Here is an 18,027-nt window from a genome sequence, read left to right as displayed (position 1 = left end):
GGGTAATTCTGGTTAATTTGCAAGCAGGGTGTCCTAAATGTACGATTTGAAGACACACACCACTCTTTGTTTGCACATGGAATACTCCTGTGCTCCTTTACATGCTGTAAAAGTGGAGGAGAGTTAGGATAATATTTACCTGGTATCTCAGGCTGTATCTCACGTCAGTGAGTAAGCAGTGTGAGCATCTGGTGCAAGCAGATAGTAAGGTTCAGGAGATTCTGAGCTGTGATACTGGCTTGGTTGCCTCATGTCCTCCCTCAGTGTCCTTGAGTTATAATTTCAAATCCCTGCCTTCCATCAGGCTGGTTATGTACCCATTGTACAGAGCTGCTGATGGTCAAATATTTGTAAAAGACATTGAAAAATGGTGGGTAAACACAAAGGACTGTTGAAGTGGTCTATGATAGAGAAGATTCCCTGGTGAATTTGGAGTGATTTACTACAAAACCCTTGCTTTTCATGGACAAAGTGTACCTTTCTTTGCCATTGTTCCCTTGCTTTAGTTCCCATGCCCCTTTTATTTTCTCCACAATCAGGTTATTGAAAGAAATGGGATGGCAGGAATATCCTGAAAATGATGAGAACTACCTTCCCCTTACGGAGGATGAGCTCAAAGAGTTCCAGATTAAATCAGAGCAGGTATGTTTACAGCTCTTGCTACTTGTGACTGCTCTTCTTCCTCTCCTCTCTCAAGGGCTTGTTTTTAAGGGTGTTCAAAAGGACCAAGCATTTAAGGGAGACTGTAGTGGAATGGATGATTCTGCATTTTCCATGTGTGCACACACAGTTAAACGTGGCATTCATGTCCACCACAGAGGGTTGGTGACAGTTACTCTCCACACTTCTGCTCGATTTAAAACTTACTTTCATTCCTACAGCGAAGAAGAAACGGATTTGGGAAGAATGGATTTCTTCAGGGCCGCGGCTCCAGCCTGTTGTTCCACTGGGGAAGCACTTTTAAGACAAAGATTGAGGACTCAGACACAGAAACAAGTAGCAGCGAAACGTCAGATGACGATGCCTGAAACTGGGCACAATAAAATTAAATAAATAAAACCAACCCAATAAACTCAGTTCATAGTTCAACACGTGTTTGGGGTTGTATAAACTAAACAGAGTTTATTCTGTCTCCAGTCTGTTCAGTTTTTTCTTTTGTTGTTGATACTTCATGCACAAGGGAAATAATTGTATCCCAAAGAAGAGAGAAATTGGCTTCTTTAGCTTTTTCTTTTGGTTTTGCCCTAATGCTTACTAGAAGTTTGTGCAGCTAGCAAATTTTGACAAAAATCCCTTGTGGGGCAGTGCACAAGTTCAGTCGTGTGAGCAGGACACAAGTGGCTGACTGATCTCTGCAACAACAAGCTTCTAACAGTGCCGCCGCATTGCCCAGCGCGCGGTAACGGTGTGCTAAAACAATCATTGTCGATGACAAAATGGCTTTTGAAGTTCTAATTATGTTAAATTAATGCTAATAACATGAATATTTTATTTTATTTTATTTTTTTTGGCGGCTCGGGGAGCTTCATCACTTAACCAGGCGTTTGTGGTTTTCTTTTTTTTTTTTTTTTTTGGGTACAGCTGTAAAATATTTGGATATAGGAATTGTTTGTGTTCTTCTTCTTGCAGCCTTGATATTCAGGGTGGATTGTAAAATATAAATTTTTTGTGAGATTTCAAAGATTAAGATTATTTTGATAACATTATTTACAGATTTTAAAAAGTGACTATCACATTGAGTCTGTATGAGGGGGAAAAACTACTGCATCAAAAATAACTAACTTGGAATAAATATTTTGCATCAGTTTGCCAATTCTAATTGTCTTTCTTATGTAAGAGGAGCTTTCCTCTAAGGGACCTGCAACTTTGGGGGTTCAGTAGCACTGGGGATAAACAGTTTCTTCTCCCGCTCTATTTTTCCACTTGGCAAACATTGCTGTAGTGCTCAGACTGCAGGAGCTGAACTCTTCCTTTAAGAAGGGAGAGAGAGAACAATGCTGAGATGACAGTCCATGTTTGGGGATTTTTTTTAAAGAAAATAATTCAAAATTATCTTCTACTAAAGCAGTTTGCTTTTTTTTCCGCTTCATACAAAATGGTGAAGCTCGACCGGTCGGTGTCACTTGTTCCTAGTGCAATGCTGCTGTTTATGTTCACAACGTGGCAAGGGAATGTCTGAATCCAAAGCTGTTTTCATTGAAATCTTTTTTAAAAATTCATGAAAACATTTCTATTAGATTAAAAAGAATTTTACAAACAACTCAGTTGTGGCCTAAGCTATTTTAGTGTCTGGTGTAAGTTCACCTTGTGCACAAATGTTTTGGACTGGAAAGTGCTCTGGGGTTGTGCAGGGGGGTTGGACAGAGTCACACAAAAGCTGGGCTTGCTGGCCTGAGGGGGTTTGTCCCAAGGTTGTGCCTGTGGTTCTTAAACTACTTCTGGCCAGGCTGAGAGGACAGAGGTGTAAGAAAGTGATAATGTTGAGTCCTGAATCTTTGCATCTGGATTCAAGGGTGCACACTCAGCATTATCAGGTGCAGCCCTGCTACCTGTGCCTCCAGCTCCTGCTGGCTCTGCCGCGAACCCCAGAGGAGAGGGGCAGTGGGCATTCCTTTATCCCTGTACTCTGGAAAACAGGGTCCAGGGGCTGAGGCTGCCTGATAGTGCTCGGGGAAGTGCTGGGGCTCCTATATGACTTTGCACAAACCACCTTGTTGCTTCTGAATATTCAACCACTGCTTTTGTCTGGAGAAGCCTACCCATTTGGTTTTTTTAAAGTTTAATTTCCTATATCCATTTAAACCAAGTTATGTAGATCTGCGTGCACTGATCTCAAGAAATGGGGTAAATTTAAAAACCCCTTCACCTCAGATCCATGCTGATAGCCACTTGGAATGGGGGAATTGGATTGCTGAGCACTCTGGAGTGGAACGAGCCTGCCCTGGGACAGTGCAGCCTGGCCTGTGTGTGCCAGGAGCTCCTTGTTGTGCCCCGACCCTCCTGTGGGCTGTGCAGGGTTTAAACATCGATGAAATTTTGGAAGTGGCAGGGCAAGTCCCCAGGGCAAGCGTGCCTGTCAGTGAGCACTTTGTAACCGCAGAGGGACACAGGGCAGCGGGGCCTCCCTCATCTTGTTTTCTGTGGATTGCTCTGGTGGCTCAGCGACATTTTTTCCCCATTCCAGTGCCCGTGGTAAACAGTGGGAATGTCCAGGGCTGGGGGCCGGCCCTCCCTGCCCAGCCCAGCGTCCATAGCAACAGTGGCTTCAAACACTGCAGCCACCGCCACTGCCACCAGCAGGTCTGTGCATACTTCCAGCCGGTCCCGGGGTGCCAGCCCCGCGGGGGGCTCCCCTCTGCCTGTCAGGGTGGCCCCCCCCGAGTGACTCCCTGCCGGACATGGGCACCTTCCTCTGCCCCCGCTGCCGCTTGGCGTTCAGATCCCGGCCGCTGCTGCGGGTGCACATGGAGAAGCTGTGCCTCGGGCCCACGGCACCCAGCAGCTCCCGCCTCCATGGGGGGGACCCTCTGCCTGCGGGGGGAGCGCAGAGCACGGCAAGGAAACCACAGGACATCTCGGTAGTGTGGAGCTGGGTCGGGCATAGAATGGGGATGGGGACAAGTGCTGGGCTGGGGAATTGGGTATCACAGCCTGGCTCCAGCTTGGTCTGGGCTGGGCAGGCCTCCATCCTCCCATCCCTGCACCACACAGGCAGCCCTTGGTGCTTATTTTGCCAAACCCAGAAAAGGATATTTTGGGGGCTGGGGGGGGATTGGGGGAGGGTGGGAGCGTCACCCTTTTCTTCCCTTTGTGTCTGCGAGGTCGGGATGTCCCAAAGTACGGACGACGCTGAAGCACGCCATCACTCTGTGCCTCGTGGGGTCCCAGCAGCTGTGCGGGGACAGCGGGGACCAGGGCGGGCGCGGGGAGCTCCCCTGGGGGACGTGCTGACCCCCCACGAGAGGGCCCTGCTCCGCACGGCCGACCCCCCTTCTAGGAGGGTGCCAGTGGAGGTACGGTGAATCCTGAATGCCAGGGTGGGCACCAGCAGCCCTACGGCTCCCCAGCACTGGGGCCAGCCCCTCCTTCCCGTGAACCCCGTGTGCCGCAGGGAGAGCCCCCCCGGCAGCCGCCGCAGGAGCTGCTGGAGGCCCACGAACGCCAGGTGGCCGAGATCCGGGCCAGGACCCGGCAGCTGGAGCTGCAGAGAGAGGGTAGGCCCTGCAAACGGTTTTGGGGCGATGGGGAGGCGCGTGTGGGATGCAGTGACCCCCCGAGAGTGGGGCTGTGGGGCCGCGCTGAGCCCCCCGCCCCTCACGGTCCTGCAGGGCTGTGCCGGCGGCTGGCGGCGCTGGGGGCCGGGGCACCTCCGAGCCCCCAGCCCGAGCACGGGGAGCCCGAGCCGAGCCAAGGCCTGCAGGACCAGGCCAGACAGGTCCCAACAGCACAGCACAGGTGAGCTGAGGGGTCACAGCAGAGCCCTGGCCCTGTGGGGTGCCCTCCATCAAGGCTCCCTCACCCCCCATTTGCCTGCCTCCTCCCCAGGGCCACCCTCCACCTCGACACCCTCCTGCCGCCCGCAGGGCCGCTGGCGGCCGAGGCCAGGTGAGGTCTGTGGGCCACGGCGGCTCCGAGCGCAGCGCCCAGCCGAGCCCTGGCCATGGCTGAGCCGGGGCTCCGTCAGGGCGCTGCGAGTGTCCTACCTGCGCTCCGGGGGACACGACCCGGCCATCCTGGACCAGCTTCTGCACCTCCAGCTGGAGGCCACGGTGCTGGAGAAAGGAACCGCGGGGCTGCGCAGGGCCAGGCGGATGGGTAAGCGCCAACACCAGGCCCAGGCCTGTCCCCTCAGGGAGCATGGCCGCACAGACAGCACTGAGGCACCCCAGCTGTTCCAGCAGAGCCCCCGGGCACTGGCACTCACGGTCTGGATGCGGCGCTGCTGGCTGTGGAGCTGGAGAACCGGCGTCTGGAGGATGAACTGCTGGCACTGAAGGTCAGAAGGGAAAGGAGAGTGGATGCTGGTAGGTAAATAGGTTCCCCACCTGCACCCCACAGCCTCCAGCTGCCTCTGTGGTTGCAGCATCAGAGCTCTGGGTTGAGATGGCTCCTAGAAATGCTGGCTGCAGCTCGGGGTGGGCTCTCTGCAGTGAGAGTCCCAGTCCCCTGAACATGGGCCTGGTGAGGAGCCAGGAGAATGGCTGCTGTAAAGCCCACGGTGACCAAATCCTGTTGCCCAGGCTCACGGGCAGCCCAGTGGCACACGGAGGAGCTGGCCCGGCTCCAGGCAGAGGTGGGAATGCTGCGATGCCACGCAGAGCAGACAAGGCCATGGCTGCAACCCCCTGTCTTCCCACACCCTATAGCCCCCCCACTGCCACCAGCCCTTGCCGTGCCAGAACTTCTCATGGTAAGAGCCTCAGTCCAGGGCGATTTCCAGCTTTCCAAGGAGGGGAGGGGAGCTGGGATTGGGCTGACAACTGAGATGGGATGATGGGTGTGGAGGTACAAGCTTAGGGACATTTGGGAACAGCTCCCTTCGCTGCACTTGGGGATAGAGCCACTGGGGCAGGAGGCAAGTCCCCACCAGTGCTGGACCAGGGCTGTGATTTGCTCTGCACACCCAGTGCCACATGTGAGGGATGGCCAGGCACCTCACACCCTGCCAGGACTCTCTCCCCCTGACATCACCTTTTTCCTTTCCCAGGAGCCCCCCGGGCCAGCACTGGGGCTTGGCAGACCCACAGCCCACGTGCCCCCCGGACTCCCCCTCACCCCCTTTGTGGCCCTGGAGGACCCTCCTCCTGCTCAGGAGCCCCCAGCACAAGACAGAGCTCCCCGAAGGTGAGCCAGGACCAGGCCATGGCCCCTGGACTGCCCTGCCACCCCCTCCACCAGCAAACGGGGGCTCCAGTAACTGCTGGGATGGGTGGAATGGTACAGGACCACTGCTGGGACCAAAGAGGCTCTGGGCATTGCAGCAGGAAAAGGACAGGCAAAGGCCCAAGCCAGCAGCAAACTGAGTGACACAGCTCAGCCTCCACCTTAGGACAGAGCCCACAGCCAGAGTGGCTCAACCACTCCTGCTCCCAGTGGTGGTTTGGGGACAGGCAGGGGGCACGGAGGGGCACAATAAATTCCCTGCCCTCAGGCACATCCCCACACCCAACCTCTGTAGGGAAAGCCTAACCCAGGGCATGCACAGCTCAGCCCTGGGAACCAGCAAAAACCAGAGCCAGCTTTCTAAAGTGTTAGAAGCCCTGTGTTACATGTTAAATAAAAGGTTCATTGCTCTTCACTTCTTGGCCTTTTTTAGACAACACAACCCAGGGCAGGTCCCAGCCCCACCTGGGCACTCAAGCTGGCTCAGGGGACAGCCCTGCCCCTGCTCCAACCATCAGCACCTGCTCCTGCACCCCCTCCTGGGTGCAAAGTGGAGGCTGAGCAGAGATAAAAACACACAGCAACCAAGCCCAGGATGTTACAAAGCTCTTTCATTACCAGCCTTCCCCACCATCTTCAGGCTGCTCAAAGCTGAGGGAGGCACTATCAAACCCCACTTCAGGCTCAGCCTGGAATGAACAAAACACAGCCCCAGCTCTGACAAGGCCCCAGCAGAAGACAAAAAGGTCAGGTCCCTGGCCAAGACAGTGAAATTCAGGCACTGCTCTCATCCCTGCAGCAGCCAGCCCTGCCTGGCCCCTCTGACCCTCTGCTCCTAAGGAGGCAGACGTGGGTGGAAATGCTAAAGCTAAAGGGAGCATGAGCCCAGCAGTGGGCCAGGGCTGAGACCTGCAGCCCTGGGGGACAGCCAGGAGCAGAGGCTGGAACCTTGTCACAGGAGGAAAGTCAAGACAGGGACCATTTGCTTACAATCTTTATTGAAGTCATACAAAAGTTGCCAAAAAGTGAAAAAATACACTATATACAAAACCATTTTCCTTGTAAGGAGAGGAGTGTCCAAGGTTAAAGAATCATTATCATACTGTGCTTTCAACTGCAGCCCCTGATTCTGCTTGTGGCCTTTTCTCTGTCTAAAAGAGAAGATAAGGGTTTGTTTTTAAAAGTCAAGACACAGTCCTACAGCACCAACTCATGCAGCAGCCCAAGGGTTCTGTAATTTGAAGTCTTAACTATGGGAACTTTGCCAGTCTCCAGAGCCCAACACTACCCTAAAGCATTGATAGTAACAAGTGCAGCCCAAGGGTAAGTAATAAAACCCAGGAACATGAAAAAGTGGGGGAAGACCTGTGCTGGAGTTGAGCCCAGCAAAAAACCACCCAGAACCTGTCTCTGTCCCACCCCACAGGTGACAAGGCTGGGCCTGTCCAGCCCACACAGGTCAGCACCACAGCACAACATGCATCCTGCCCACTGGGAATAGTCTTCATCTCATCTGGGAAACCTCATGAAGGACAGCAGGCAATAAAATCAGGACATCTATCAGGCACAGAACCATCCCTGAACAGAGAGGAGGGGGAAATAAAATAAAAAGCACAGCCCAGACTCCTGGCTCAGCTGCCCACCTCCTCTTCCATTTTTTCTGCAACCTCTTTTCCACGGGGGACAGAGTCCCCACCACCACCATTGACAGCTGGTTCTGGTTTAGGTTTCTTGGCTTCATTGTCTCCCTGATGAGTCTCCTCCTCTGGTTTCCTCTGAAGAAAAAATTGTTTAGAATCTCCACTAAGTACAAATCAAAGTTCAAATCATTTTGAGAAATTTAGCATTAGATGTCACTGCACATCATCTACCCAACCTCTGCTTGCCAGGCTCAGGACAGACTCCCCAGTGTTGGGGTTTAGCCAGAGCTTTAGACCCAGTGACACTTTAGGTGCCAGGATCTCCAGAGCTGTTATCTGTAGTTACAGTCTGGTCAAGAAAGGTGCAACCACTGGGCCTGTAACAGTTCCAGGGTAGACTTAGGGCATCTACAACATTTGCAATCAGCTAAAGCAGCTCCAAATCACTCCAGGCACACCTGAACTAACAGATCAAAGAAACAGAGGCAACATAAAACTGAGAGTATCACCTATAAGGTCTTAGTTTTTACCAGCAAACACTTCTAGAGAACACACAGGAACCACATTCTCAATATCTGATCTCCTAAAGAGGCAGTTTGTCATTACCACCAGTGTGGCATTACTATTTATTAAAAGTCCAAGTCCCCATCTCCTTTTGGAAAGAAGGGAACCCAGCCCAGCCTTGCCTTTTCCTTGGGATCTACAGGTGATCCCAGGGTTGCCTGCCTTTTCCTTGGGATCTGCAGGTGACCCTGCTGCTCTTGAGGGTCCTCAGCAGAGGAAAATCTTGTTCAGGGAACACCTGCAGAAGCCACACAACTGGGTCAGATTTACATCAGTGTGGCTCAGGCAGGGTGCTGAACCACCAAGAATGGTCTCCTGGAGGCCAGATGGTTCCCAGTGGAAAGGAGTTTCAAACACTACTGTTTTTACTTCTGGAGTGTTTTTCCATTATATAATTAAGTTACGAAAAAATACTTTTAAGACAAATCTTATTACACAGAGCAAGCCAGCAGTACTTCAACAAACTTCTTGTTTAACAAGTAATTTCTGGACTCACCTTTTTCCTGACTAGATGAGAGATGTCTGTTACACACTGAGATGCACCATCAGCTCCTTTCCTTACTGGAATCTGTTACAAGACACACATTGACACATGAGCAAACACAACCAGTAATCCTTAGAGTAGATGAGAATTAACAACGTTCATTTCAGATTAACTTACTGTGGACACAGAACCACTGTCTTCACTTTGTGCAAACCCAGATGTAGTTCCAACCTTAAAAAAGCAGAAAAAACAGACTGTGGCAGACAATGCATGTGGAACTTAGTGAGATACAGAAAGCCCAAGTCCTCCACATCCCAACACTGGATTCTGCACTTCTGTAAGGACAGATGCAATGTGCACCCTACATTTGCCTGACCCGTCATTTCCAGCCCTGATACATTAAATGTCACAGAAGCATATAAAATTCCTGTTTAGTTTGGAACAATTTGTATCAGGGCTGTTAGTAAACATTCTCTTTAGACATCAGCTGCCTCAGTTTCCTTCTCACAACCACAGCCTGGTAACACCTGTGAGCAACCACCAGTCCCTGATCAAGTCTGAGCTCCTCCCATTACTGATTTATTCAAAATGAAACCACAGGACACACACACACTCACCAGAGTTGCTTTCAGTCCTAGCTCAGCTACTTTTGCACTCTTCTGTGACTCCTTTGAATCTTCTATCTTCTCTTTAATTTCAGGAAGCAGTCCCTTCAGTTCTTCTATCTCCTTCTCGTCCTCAGGAGACCCAGTGTCTGCCTTCTTTATTCGCTCAGTCAGTATTGCTGGCATGAAACAGTTATCAGGGCAAAACACCTCGAGACAAAGTAACTGTCCAGTTACCAACATCCAGAGGCAACTATCTGCTAACAAACAGTTTTACAAATTCTCCCCTGGTGTGGTCTCACCACTTTCAGACACAACAGCACACAGCAGCCCACGAGCACACCTCACCACTTTGCCTTGTGAAAACTCACTGGACAGCTTCAGAATTCCACGTACCCAGTCTCTTGTCTATGACCTCCATGGACTTCCCAAACTGCAGCACGGCCTCGTCGAAGTCGCTGTTGTAGTGGTAGGCCAGGGCCAGCTGGTAGTGGCTCTCTGCCAGCAGCCGGTCGTGAGCCTCCAGGTACTTCTGCTGCAGGGCCAGGCAGGCCTGGAACTCCTCGATTGCCTGCGTGTAGTTTTCTGCAGGAGAAAGCCCCAAGGTCTTTACAAACCTCAGTAATTATCCACAGCAGCACCACCTAAACCCTGGTTTGGTTACTCAGTGTTTTGTTACACATTATACAGTCTGCAAACAGAACCACTGAACACAGCGGGGCTGGGCTGATTGCAGACCATCAGATGACAACTCTGCCTCCCCTGAGAGACTGTCTAGCTCCTCTTGTCCTCTCATGAGTGCTTTGTCTAATTTCAGCACAGAAAACAAGCAGCCAAGTCAAAGCAGGCACCAAATCCTCCTGCTTTACTTTCTAGCAAGAGAACTGAACGTAACTGGTCCCAGTTGTAACACGGATCTGGAGCTAAGGACAGTGCCACCTTCCTGCCAAGCACTCCCTGCTTGTGCTCCAGTGACACAAGACACAACCCTTCTTCTGCAGCCCTGGCCCAGAAACCTGTTGGGTTATTTCCAGTGCCTGCCCCAGAGAAAGTGTACATTTGGATTTAACAAGATTACAATACATTTTTAAATGAAAGGCAAGTGAGTCATTACAAGGCACAATCCTGAGGTTTGCCTCCCACTCCTTTTTTCTGCTGTGTAACACAAGAGCCTTTCCTGACTGTAACCCAGGATTTGGGTGGGTCTAAGAGAGCCAACTATTTTCCATGACAATTTCAGCAACTGTCTCAAGTTCATAAGCAAGGTTTGGTCACTTCAGAAAGCAGAACACAAGGCTGGCAACACATTGCTTCTTACTCAAACTTTTTTCCCCTGCTCTGCAAAAGCACAGACCATCCTATTTTCAAGGCACCAACCATCACTTCCAAAGCTCCTCACACGGCTGCAACTATCACGATCTAATTTGTTCTCATCCTGACAGCTTTAATTCACATTTGCTCATTTTAAAGTACAAAACCCAGTGACAGAAAGTAGAACCAAACACTTTGCACATGATAATTAACATTACTTACCAGATTCAATGCTAACTTCTCCTAACTTCAGATGAGCTTGAGCTGCATGGAGCTGAGCTTCTTTTGTTTCTTGTCTACAGCCAGAAGAAAAAAACAGTTTTCAAATCCTGATCAGAGCATGCCACATTCTCTAACTGGCTATGCCACCATCCAATTTACACTTTCTGTGGCATATCCCAAATTAGAACTTTAGTCTTTACCTCTTGTAAATGACTTTTGCTAACTCCAGCATGTCCCAGGCTAGCTCAAGATTGCCAATTTCATCCTCCTCACTTTCCTGTAAAGACCAGAAGTGCATGACAGATTAATGACTTGGTCACAGACCACATCAAACAGCACCACTAAATTCCCAACCAGTGTTACCAAGAAATCCATTTCTGCAAGAGGTGAACATTTAATCACTAGAAAAAAAAAAAGAAAAAAAAATGCAGAAGAGGTTATTGCATCAACCAAGACTTTGCCTGGAGTAAAGAGGTTTCAGTGGAACATGAACTCACATTGTTCTGTCATATGCTTTAATTCCTTTTCCAGAATTAAAGATCTTGGGGAAAGATCTTGGTTAAGGTTGTCTTTCGATGAACCAAATAAAGTTCACAGTCCAGCTTTTTTTTAATGAGCCTTTGAGCTTTGTTAGAATAGTCTGAGAAAGGGACAGTTACCTTGAATGCTTAGTGCCACTCCGTGAAGCTGCAAATTTTTCCAGGTGTTTTTACTGCTATATCAATGTACATCTCAGGTTTGAGGAGCACCACACTTCTCCAACAATTCCCATCCTAATCACAGCTTACTGGACAAGCAGACAATTAACTGTTCCAAGTAACTCCAGTGACAGGCTGAAAGAGCTCTCCCTGCCTGCCCCTGCACCAGGCCACATTAGCTCAGCACACCACAAGTATTTGTGTCAGAGCAGCCAAGCAAACCCAAGCCTACAGACACAGCTGAGCCAGATGCTACAATGCAGACTAGGCCTAACACTGGCCATTGCTAGGGAACATTCAGAAGTATTTTCCTACACAGAACTAAATGAAACACAACTGAGCTTTTAGAAGGACATAAACATCATATTTAGGCCTAATACTTAGGCATCCTAATAAATATATGCCTAATATTTAGGCATCCTTCCAAGAGCACTGGTGTCAGACCTCAGCAACCTCACCTTGTCTTCCACTGTCAATTCATTCTCCTTGTCATCATCAGCTTTATCATTTTCTTTATCTTCCTCTTCAGATTCTTCTGTTTCTAGAAGGCAAGTAGATGCATGAGGACACTTCTGGTTACTGTGCTTGCTCAACATGGAGTCAGGCAGAGTGTGTTATATCCAACCCTTACCCTTCCAGTGACAGGTTAGAGGTGTGATGTACGAAGAGCAGATACATTAAAGTCTCAGCATCAGCAGCCATCTTGCTGAAACCATTCAGCACTGTAGACTAAAGCAGTCCATAAGTTCAACTTCTTACTATCTACAACAGAAACTTACACAGAATTCAGTTCTCACCAATCTGTTGTCAGCTCTCACTGAAGCCACAAGATTTTGAGCAGCCCTAGAGGCACTGGCCAGCTGCTAAACTTCATGCTATAGAAAGCATTTTCAGCAAGATAGCTGCCAAGCTGAACACGAATTAGTCTGTTTCTCAGTTCATGATCTTCATGTTACCCATGTTAATGAACCTCCTCTTGTGTAGTACTAACTTGACTTTTGACACTGTGCAGAAGCAATACATCTGTTCTAGCAGCAGAAGATGTTTTGGGAACATGTGCAGTAAAGGAATATGGCTAATAACTTCAGAGCACTGGCTGGTCTGCAGGCTGAAGTCACACAATGCCTGTATCACAGCCTCTCTATTCCAGAGCAGAAGCTTGATGGGGGGTGACTAGAGAGCCTGTGAACTCACTAGTCTAACTCCCAGCACACACCCAGCACTGAGAGGGCCAATCCTGTGAACATGAAGACACTTGTACAAAGGTAAACAGAAGAGAGGTCAGGATGCTAAGATTTAAGTAGTGGAAGGAGCTTGGGATGACACAGCACCGGGCCAGGATATTCCAGAGGGTCCTCACATTCCCAGCCTGGGGCAAAAAGCAGCAGTATGTGTGCATCAGCAGCCTGTCAGCACTGAGAGTGAGGAGCAGGTAACTACTCTTAGGTTATTTTCAGTCATCCTCTCTCTGCACAGACACCCTGTTAGGCCACTGCTCCACCACTGAGTGCTCACTATGCTTAGCAGAATAATCCTTCCAGGCTCCAGAACTGTTTAGTGTCAACATCTGCCACTCCTGAAGTAAGGCACTGCCTGTGAAGATGAGTTACTGGCCAGAGAAGTTGCAATTACAGTTCATCAATTAACTGGTGCAACAGAAGGCACAGGCCCACTAAGACCAAAAGTACTGCTGCAGCAAAGGGTGCAAGTCTTGCTGGGTGCAAGTCTTACCTCAACAGAGCCCAGGAAACAGCTACAATAAAGCAGGGAAGCAGAAGGGCAGAAGCTGGACAGCCAGAAGACTGCACTAGAGCAGCAATAAGCCTTCAGCAAAACAAGTTCAGATTTTCCAGCTAAATTTTTGCTAGCAATGACCATCAGAAAGACTCAATTGAAGAGTTCCTCTCCTCCAAGGGAAGTAAATTTATGTGTTCAGCTGTTCTGGGTTTTTCACCCCCATTGTAAAATAAAACACAGCTATAACCAGAGGCAATTTGTGCTTTGCAGTCATGTGAAGGTTAGTGCAATACACCCAGATGCATGCAAGTGAACATCCATTCAGTATTCTCCACCAGCCTAGCCATTACTTACACATTTCACAGGGCTGTCAGTTTGCTTTCAAGTAAGACTTGCTTTGCAGTTAGTTAAGCGTTAGTCTAGAGAAACTGAGACCATTCCTTGAAACTTTACTTGTATGTAAAGTCCTTCAAGAGCCCTTTACTGTGCCTTTTCCTTATTCTAAGGCAAACAGAAAATTCTGAATGGAACACTTTTTACCCACTGTTAGCCAAATCCATCAAGTCATCCACCCACAAGTATTTTTTGCCTCTCAGGGTTACCTTCTCCCTCTTCCATCAGGTCATCTTTCTCTTCTTTTTCTACCTTAGCACCTTCACCCTCTTCCATCAGGTCACCTTTCTTTTCCTCTTTCTCTACCTTAGCAGCAACTTCAGCCTTTTCTTTCGTGTCATTAGGTGGCTCTTTGCCCTCTGTGGGCACAGGTTCCTTTGAGGACTCTGTCTCTTTAGATTCACCTGGTTTCTCTTCTGTAACTGTCTCTACTGGCTCATGTTTCTCTTCTGCCTTCTTCTGTTCAGCCACCTCTGCATCCCCTTCTGCAGCTTCTTTCTGTTCCACAGCAGCTGCTGCCTGTGCTTCTGCCTTCTCTTCCACAGCTGCCTCAGCCTGCCCTTCCACAGCCTCTCCCTTCTCCACAGCTGGCTCTTTTTCTGTTGCTTCTGCTGCCTGTTCTCCAGTCTCTGCCTTCTCTCCCACAGCCACTTCTGCTTCAGCCTCTTCCCCAGATGCCTTTCCCTCCTTGTCTGACTCTTCTGTCGTTCTCTCCTCCTCAGTTCCCTTCTCTACCTTGTCCTCAGGCACTGTCTTCTGCTCTTTTTCTACCTCCTTCTCTTCCACAGCTGCCTCCTCATTCACAGGTACCTGCTTCTTCTGCTCTTCTGAAGTTTCTTCTCCCACAGAAATCTCAGTCTTCTCCTCAGCCTCTTCAGGCTTCTTTGCATCCTTGTCAACAGCTTCTTCTTTGGGTTCTTCTTTAATCTCTTTCATTTCAACATCCTCTTCTTTGATTTCCTTCTCAGAGAGTACTGTAGACTCTTCCGTGGACTTTTTGGCCTCTTCCTTTTCCCCCATGGCGTTATAAACCTGTTCTCTCAACTCCTCCCTTGCTTCTTCTACATGATTGAGGAAGCATAAACATTTCTTCGAGTTTAGTGATAAAGACATTAACGAGCCCTGACAACACCACCCTCAAGACCCTCCTGTGTGTTGGTTTGTTACCAAGTTGGATGGCACTCCTAAAAGCTTCATTTTCCAAGTACAAGGAATTAGGAGACAACCAACACAGCTGCTTGAGCCAAGTCCCTTCCCCTTCCCCAGACTGCAGCATTGCAAGCGGCCGCTCAAGCAGTGCGCGGTTGTGCAGCGATTTTAGTCACAGCATAGCGAGAGGTGCCAGAGCTGTAACAGTCTGGAGGGACAGGAATCCCTGAACCCCTCCAGCTGCAGGCAGCATAAAACAGCCACTGTTCCTGGGGCTTTGCACAGAGACTGACCTCTGGGACTGCACACACTGTACTGCTACAAGGTTACAAAGCAGTCGGAATCAGCGGCGAAGCTCAAGAAAGCGAGTTTGAATGCAGTGTTCAGGACACAGACGCCTGGTGACCCTTACACATGCTTTCAGTGACCAGCTCCTTGCAGATGTTTTACAGATTTTGCTCACCTTTAAGCAAGACTTAAAAAAACCCCAAACGGAAACAGAGTCCATTCAGACTGCCAAGAGTTTCAATAGAATGATTCAGGCTACCCAAGATACCAGTGGACTAAACTTGATCATTCCAACAAGAAAACACAGCCTGGAGCCTCCATGGCAGGGCAGGCAGCTTTACATACCATCAGCAGCTGGCAGTGCAGAGTCATCTTCTGCTTTTTCTCCTTCCTCTTCCACCTGCACCCCTTCTAAGGCATTTCCCAGCACACCATTTTCCATTCTAAAGGGAACAGGAGTTTGTTATCCCTCGGATATTTAATACCATTATTTGAACTGCACAAGCTGCAGTGCCACAGCCCATCCCACCCACGGCAGTCCTGTCCACAAAGGAGTGAAATGCTGTTACACCAGACACACTCTTCACCAAATGACAAACTGCCACCATACCTTGCCAACTCCAGGAGAGATTTTCCATAATAAAAAAAAGCTTCTGCACACTCATCCGCTGTCTCACCGTACTTTTTACCCCTACAAAAATAATAAAGAAATATTTGCCTGTGCCTGCTTTAGATTTGGATATGTGAACTTGAGCATTAAACATTCCTAGCCTAACAAAAGCACCACTTTCTTGGCTCACTTCCCATTGCTTTAAACAAATACTGAATGCTTCTCCCAGTTACATATGGCTTTCAAACACCCAACTGAGGAAATTAATCTGTAACCCAAAAAGTACCATTCAGAGAGACTGATCCAGACTAGTGAACAAGTCACTAGAGAAGACAGCTGCATAATAAACTATCAAACCCCCTTCCCTCCTTAGGGAACTCTGCTGGCAATGCCTATCACCCAAACTGCACACCAACTACAGCATTGTACAACTCTTGGGTGAATTTAAACAGCTTGTCCCCTCCACAGCTGCATTATAAATTATAAACATGCTAGGTAAAAATCCCAATCTTTCTTGCATAATCCACACCAGAACAGCCAAGCTGAAGCCCAAGCCCAGCAAAACCACACAGAACTTTCTACTACTCACAGTAAGCTTGCAGCCTCCTGGAATGCATTCACAGCAGCTGGAATATTTCCCATTACCAAGTGCTTCTGTCCCAAACCCAAGAGTTTCTTTGATTCTCCATCCACATCCATACTGGAGGAAGGAAAATAAATCAAATAAAGGATTCTGTTAGTTTTCACTGTAATTTTAGCTTTCAAAACCTAGTCTGCTTTATGGAATAGTGAGTTGCATACGTTACAGTAGTTGGAATTACCAGAGTAGGTGGGACTTGTTTGGTTTTGTGGGTGTAAATCTGAAACAACTGATGGTTCCAATAACCAAGGGAAGACAGGCAAATTTATCCAATCACTGCAACAAGTATCACATTCTGCTGTGACAAAAGCTGCTAAAAAATATACTTCAGGAATTGCACACTAACACACCATGGAGCACCAGTGCTCCAGACTCCAATGCTAAATCAAGAAGAAGAAAAGTTAAAACTTTTCACAGCACAGCATGGTGCATCTGAGAATGACAGACGCAAGTGTCAGTTCAATTCAGTGCATCTTGCACAGCTTCATTTCCAGAAGGTCCAGCCCAACATCTCCGACTGAGACAGGAGGAGCCACCCACAGAGGAATACCATGTATCACACGCCAGCTGCGTACTCCAGCACAAATTAACAACCGAAAAACTTTAAGAACAGCTTGATACATTTTTGTATGTATCAGTCCCTGAAAATGCCCTGATACATTGGATTTGTGCAAAGCACTGGTGAGCACAGGTTTTCAGCACCTACATCACACGTGGGCTTTAAACCCCAAGTCTAAGAACCGATCTGAAGGGTGACCTCTGCCTTTGACACAGCAGCTCCGGGATTTTGTGTTATTTGATTACTGACAGTGCCAACTCCCATCTCACCTGTCTGTCTTGTCTGTGGATGTGGAAGGAGCTGCCAGTTCCTCTTCCATCCTGCAAACGGAAAACCGAATGGTCTTTTATTCACGTTTAGAACCGGCCACCCCCTTCACTGAGCTCTTGGCGGGGGGGAAAGCAGCACGGGCAGCCCGGGTCAGCGGTGCCCGTGCAGCCCGGGGGCGGATCCCGCGGGGCGCTGTGTGCGGTGTGTGCGGGGCCGTGCGGGGCCGTGCCGGGCAGACAATGGGGCCTTTCCCGCCTTCCGCCGGCCCCGCCCCCCGCCCTTGGCGCCAAACCCCGGCGGCGGCTCCTCACGGGCCGCCGGTCACGTGACCCCGCCCGCCCCGCGGCGTCGGCTGCCCCCAACAAAGATGGCGGCGGCCGCGCAGCGGTCACGTGGTGGCTCCGCGCGAGCCGCGCGGGCCCAGCTGGCGCCGGAGGAGCGGGGCGGCGGCACGTACCACCGTGCCCCAGCCGGCGGGGGGGGACGGCGGAGGCAGGTACCACAGACGGCGAGGGGGGGACGGGGGACGCAGGTACCACCGCCGGCGAGCAGGGAAGGGGGGGAGGCGGGGGCGCAGCTTCGCCAGCCCGACCAGCACCCCCGGCCCTCCCCTAAGGAAATCCGGCCCACCGCCCCGCTCACCCCCCATCCCCTCCGGTACCCTGCGGCCCGAAGGCGCCCCCCCCCCCCCTCCCCTGATGCCCCCCGTCCCCGACACGCACACACCGTAACCGGGGCCAGCCCGCGCGGCCCTACCTAGTCTGGGAGGCCGGCGCGGGCTCAACGCAGGGGGGAGCGGCGATGGCCGAGGATTGCATAGAAGCTGCTGGAGAGAGGGGCGGCGGCGGCAGAGTGCAGCCCCCTGCCCCTCCGGCTGCCTATATACCCCCGAGGACACGCCCCGGCCCGCCTGGCGGCGCGCGCGCGCCGCGGGGGGACTACCGCTCCCGGCAGGCCGCGCGCCCGCCCCGCCG

General features: G+C 50.3%; 3 protein-coding genes across 10 annotated transcripts in view; 2 read left to right on the top strand and 1 right to left on the bottom strand.

Moving 5' to 3' along the window:
• Positions 1–1,813, top strand: part of GPBP1L1 (GC-rich promoter binding protein 1 like 1) — a 31,430-nt gene extending 29,617 nt beyond the window's left edge. For both annotated transcript variants that reach the window (XM_064428727.1, XM_064428728.1), the window contains exons 11-12: positions 540–642; positions 882–1,813. In XM_064428727.1, coding sequence (XP_064284797.1) covers positions 540–642; positions 882–1,028 — 250 coding nt within the window. In that variant the 3' untranslated portion in view covers positions 1,029–1,813. The remainder of the gene's footprint in view (positions 1–539; positions 643–881) is intronic.
• Positions 1,814–3,255: 1,442 nt separating this feature from the next.
• On the top strand, positions 3,256–6,298 carry CCDC17 (coiled-coil domain containing 17). 7 transcript variants are annotated; one of them, XM_064428733.1, is made up of 9 exons: positions 3,258–3,578; positions 3,822–4,013; positions 4,112–4,214; positions 4,329–4,455; positions 4,546–4,605; positions 4,685–4,815; positions 4,890–4,996; positions 5,241–5,410; positions 5,708–5,845. In XM_064428733.1, the coding sequence occupies exons 1-8, from the start codon at positions 3,399–3,401 to the stop codon at positions 5,364–5,366; spliced, it is 1,026 nt and encodes a 341-aa protein (XP_064284803.1). In that variant the 5' UTR covers positions 3,258–3,398; the 3' UTR covers positions 5,367–5,410; positions 5,708–5,845. The 7 variants fall into 7 exon arrangements, with proteins under 7 accessions (XP_064284805.1, XP_064284803.1, XP_064284806.1 ...); XM_064428734.1 differs by having other exon boundaries at positions 3,260–3,578; positions 4,902–4,996; XM_064428729.1 differs by having other exon boundaries at positions 3,261–3,578; positions 4,890–5,024; positions 5,708–6,298.
• Positions 6,299–6,861: 563 nt separating this feature from the next.
• On the bottom strand, positions 6,862–17,962 carry NASP (nuclear autoantigenic sperm protein). The gene is made up of 15 exons (XM_064428725.1): positions 17,810–17,962; positions 17,053–17,103; positions 16,174–16,284; positions 15,585–15,665; positions 15,320–15,417; positions 13,747–14,598; positions 11,866–11,948; positions 10,910–10,986; positions 10,710–10,783; positions 9,573–9,761; positions 9,189–9,355; positions 8,749–8,802; positions 8,584–8,655; positions 7,527–7,658; positions 6,862–7,034 (listed from the first exon to the last, which is right to left on the bottom strand). The coding sequence occupies exons 1-15, from the start codon at positions 17,869–17,871 to the stop codon at positions 6,981–6,983; spliced, it is 2,157 nt and encodes a 718-aa protein (XP_064284795.1). The 5' UTR covers positions 17,872–17,962; the 3' UTR covers positions 6,862–6,980.
• Positions 17,963–18,027: the final 65 nt, after the last annotated feature.

Source organism: Passer domesticus, chromosome 7 (assembly GCF_036417665.1).
Source record: "Passer domesticus isolate bPasDom1 chromosome 7, bPasDom1.hap1, whole genome shotgun sequence".
NCBI lineage: Eukaryota > Metazoa > Chordata > Aves > Passeriformes > Passeridae > Passer > Passer domesticus.
This window is presented reverse-complemented; position numbering and strand designations above follow the sequence as displayed.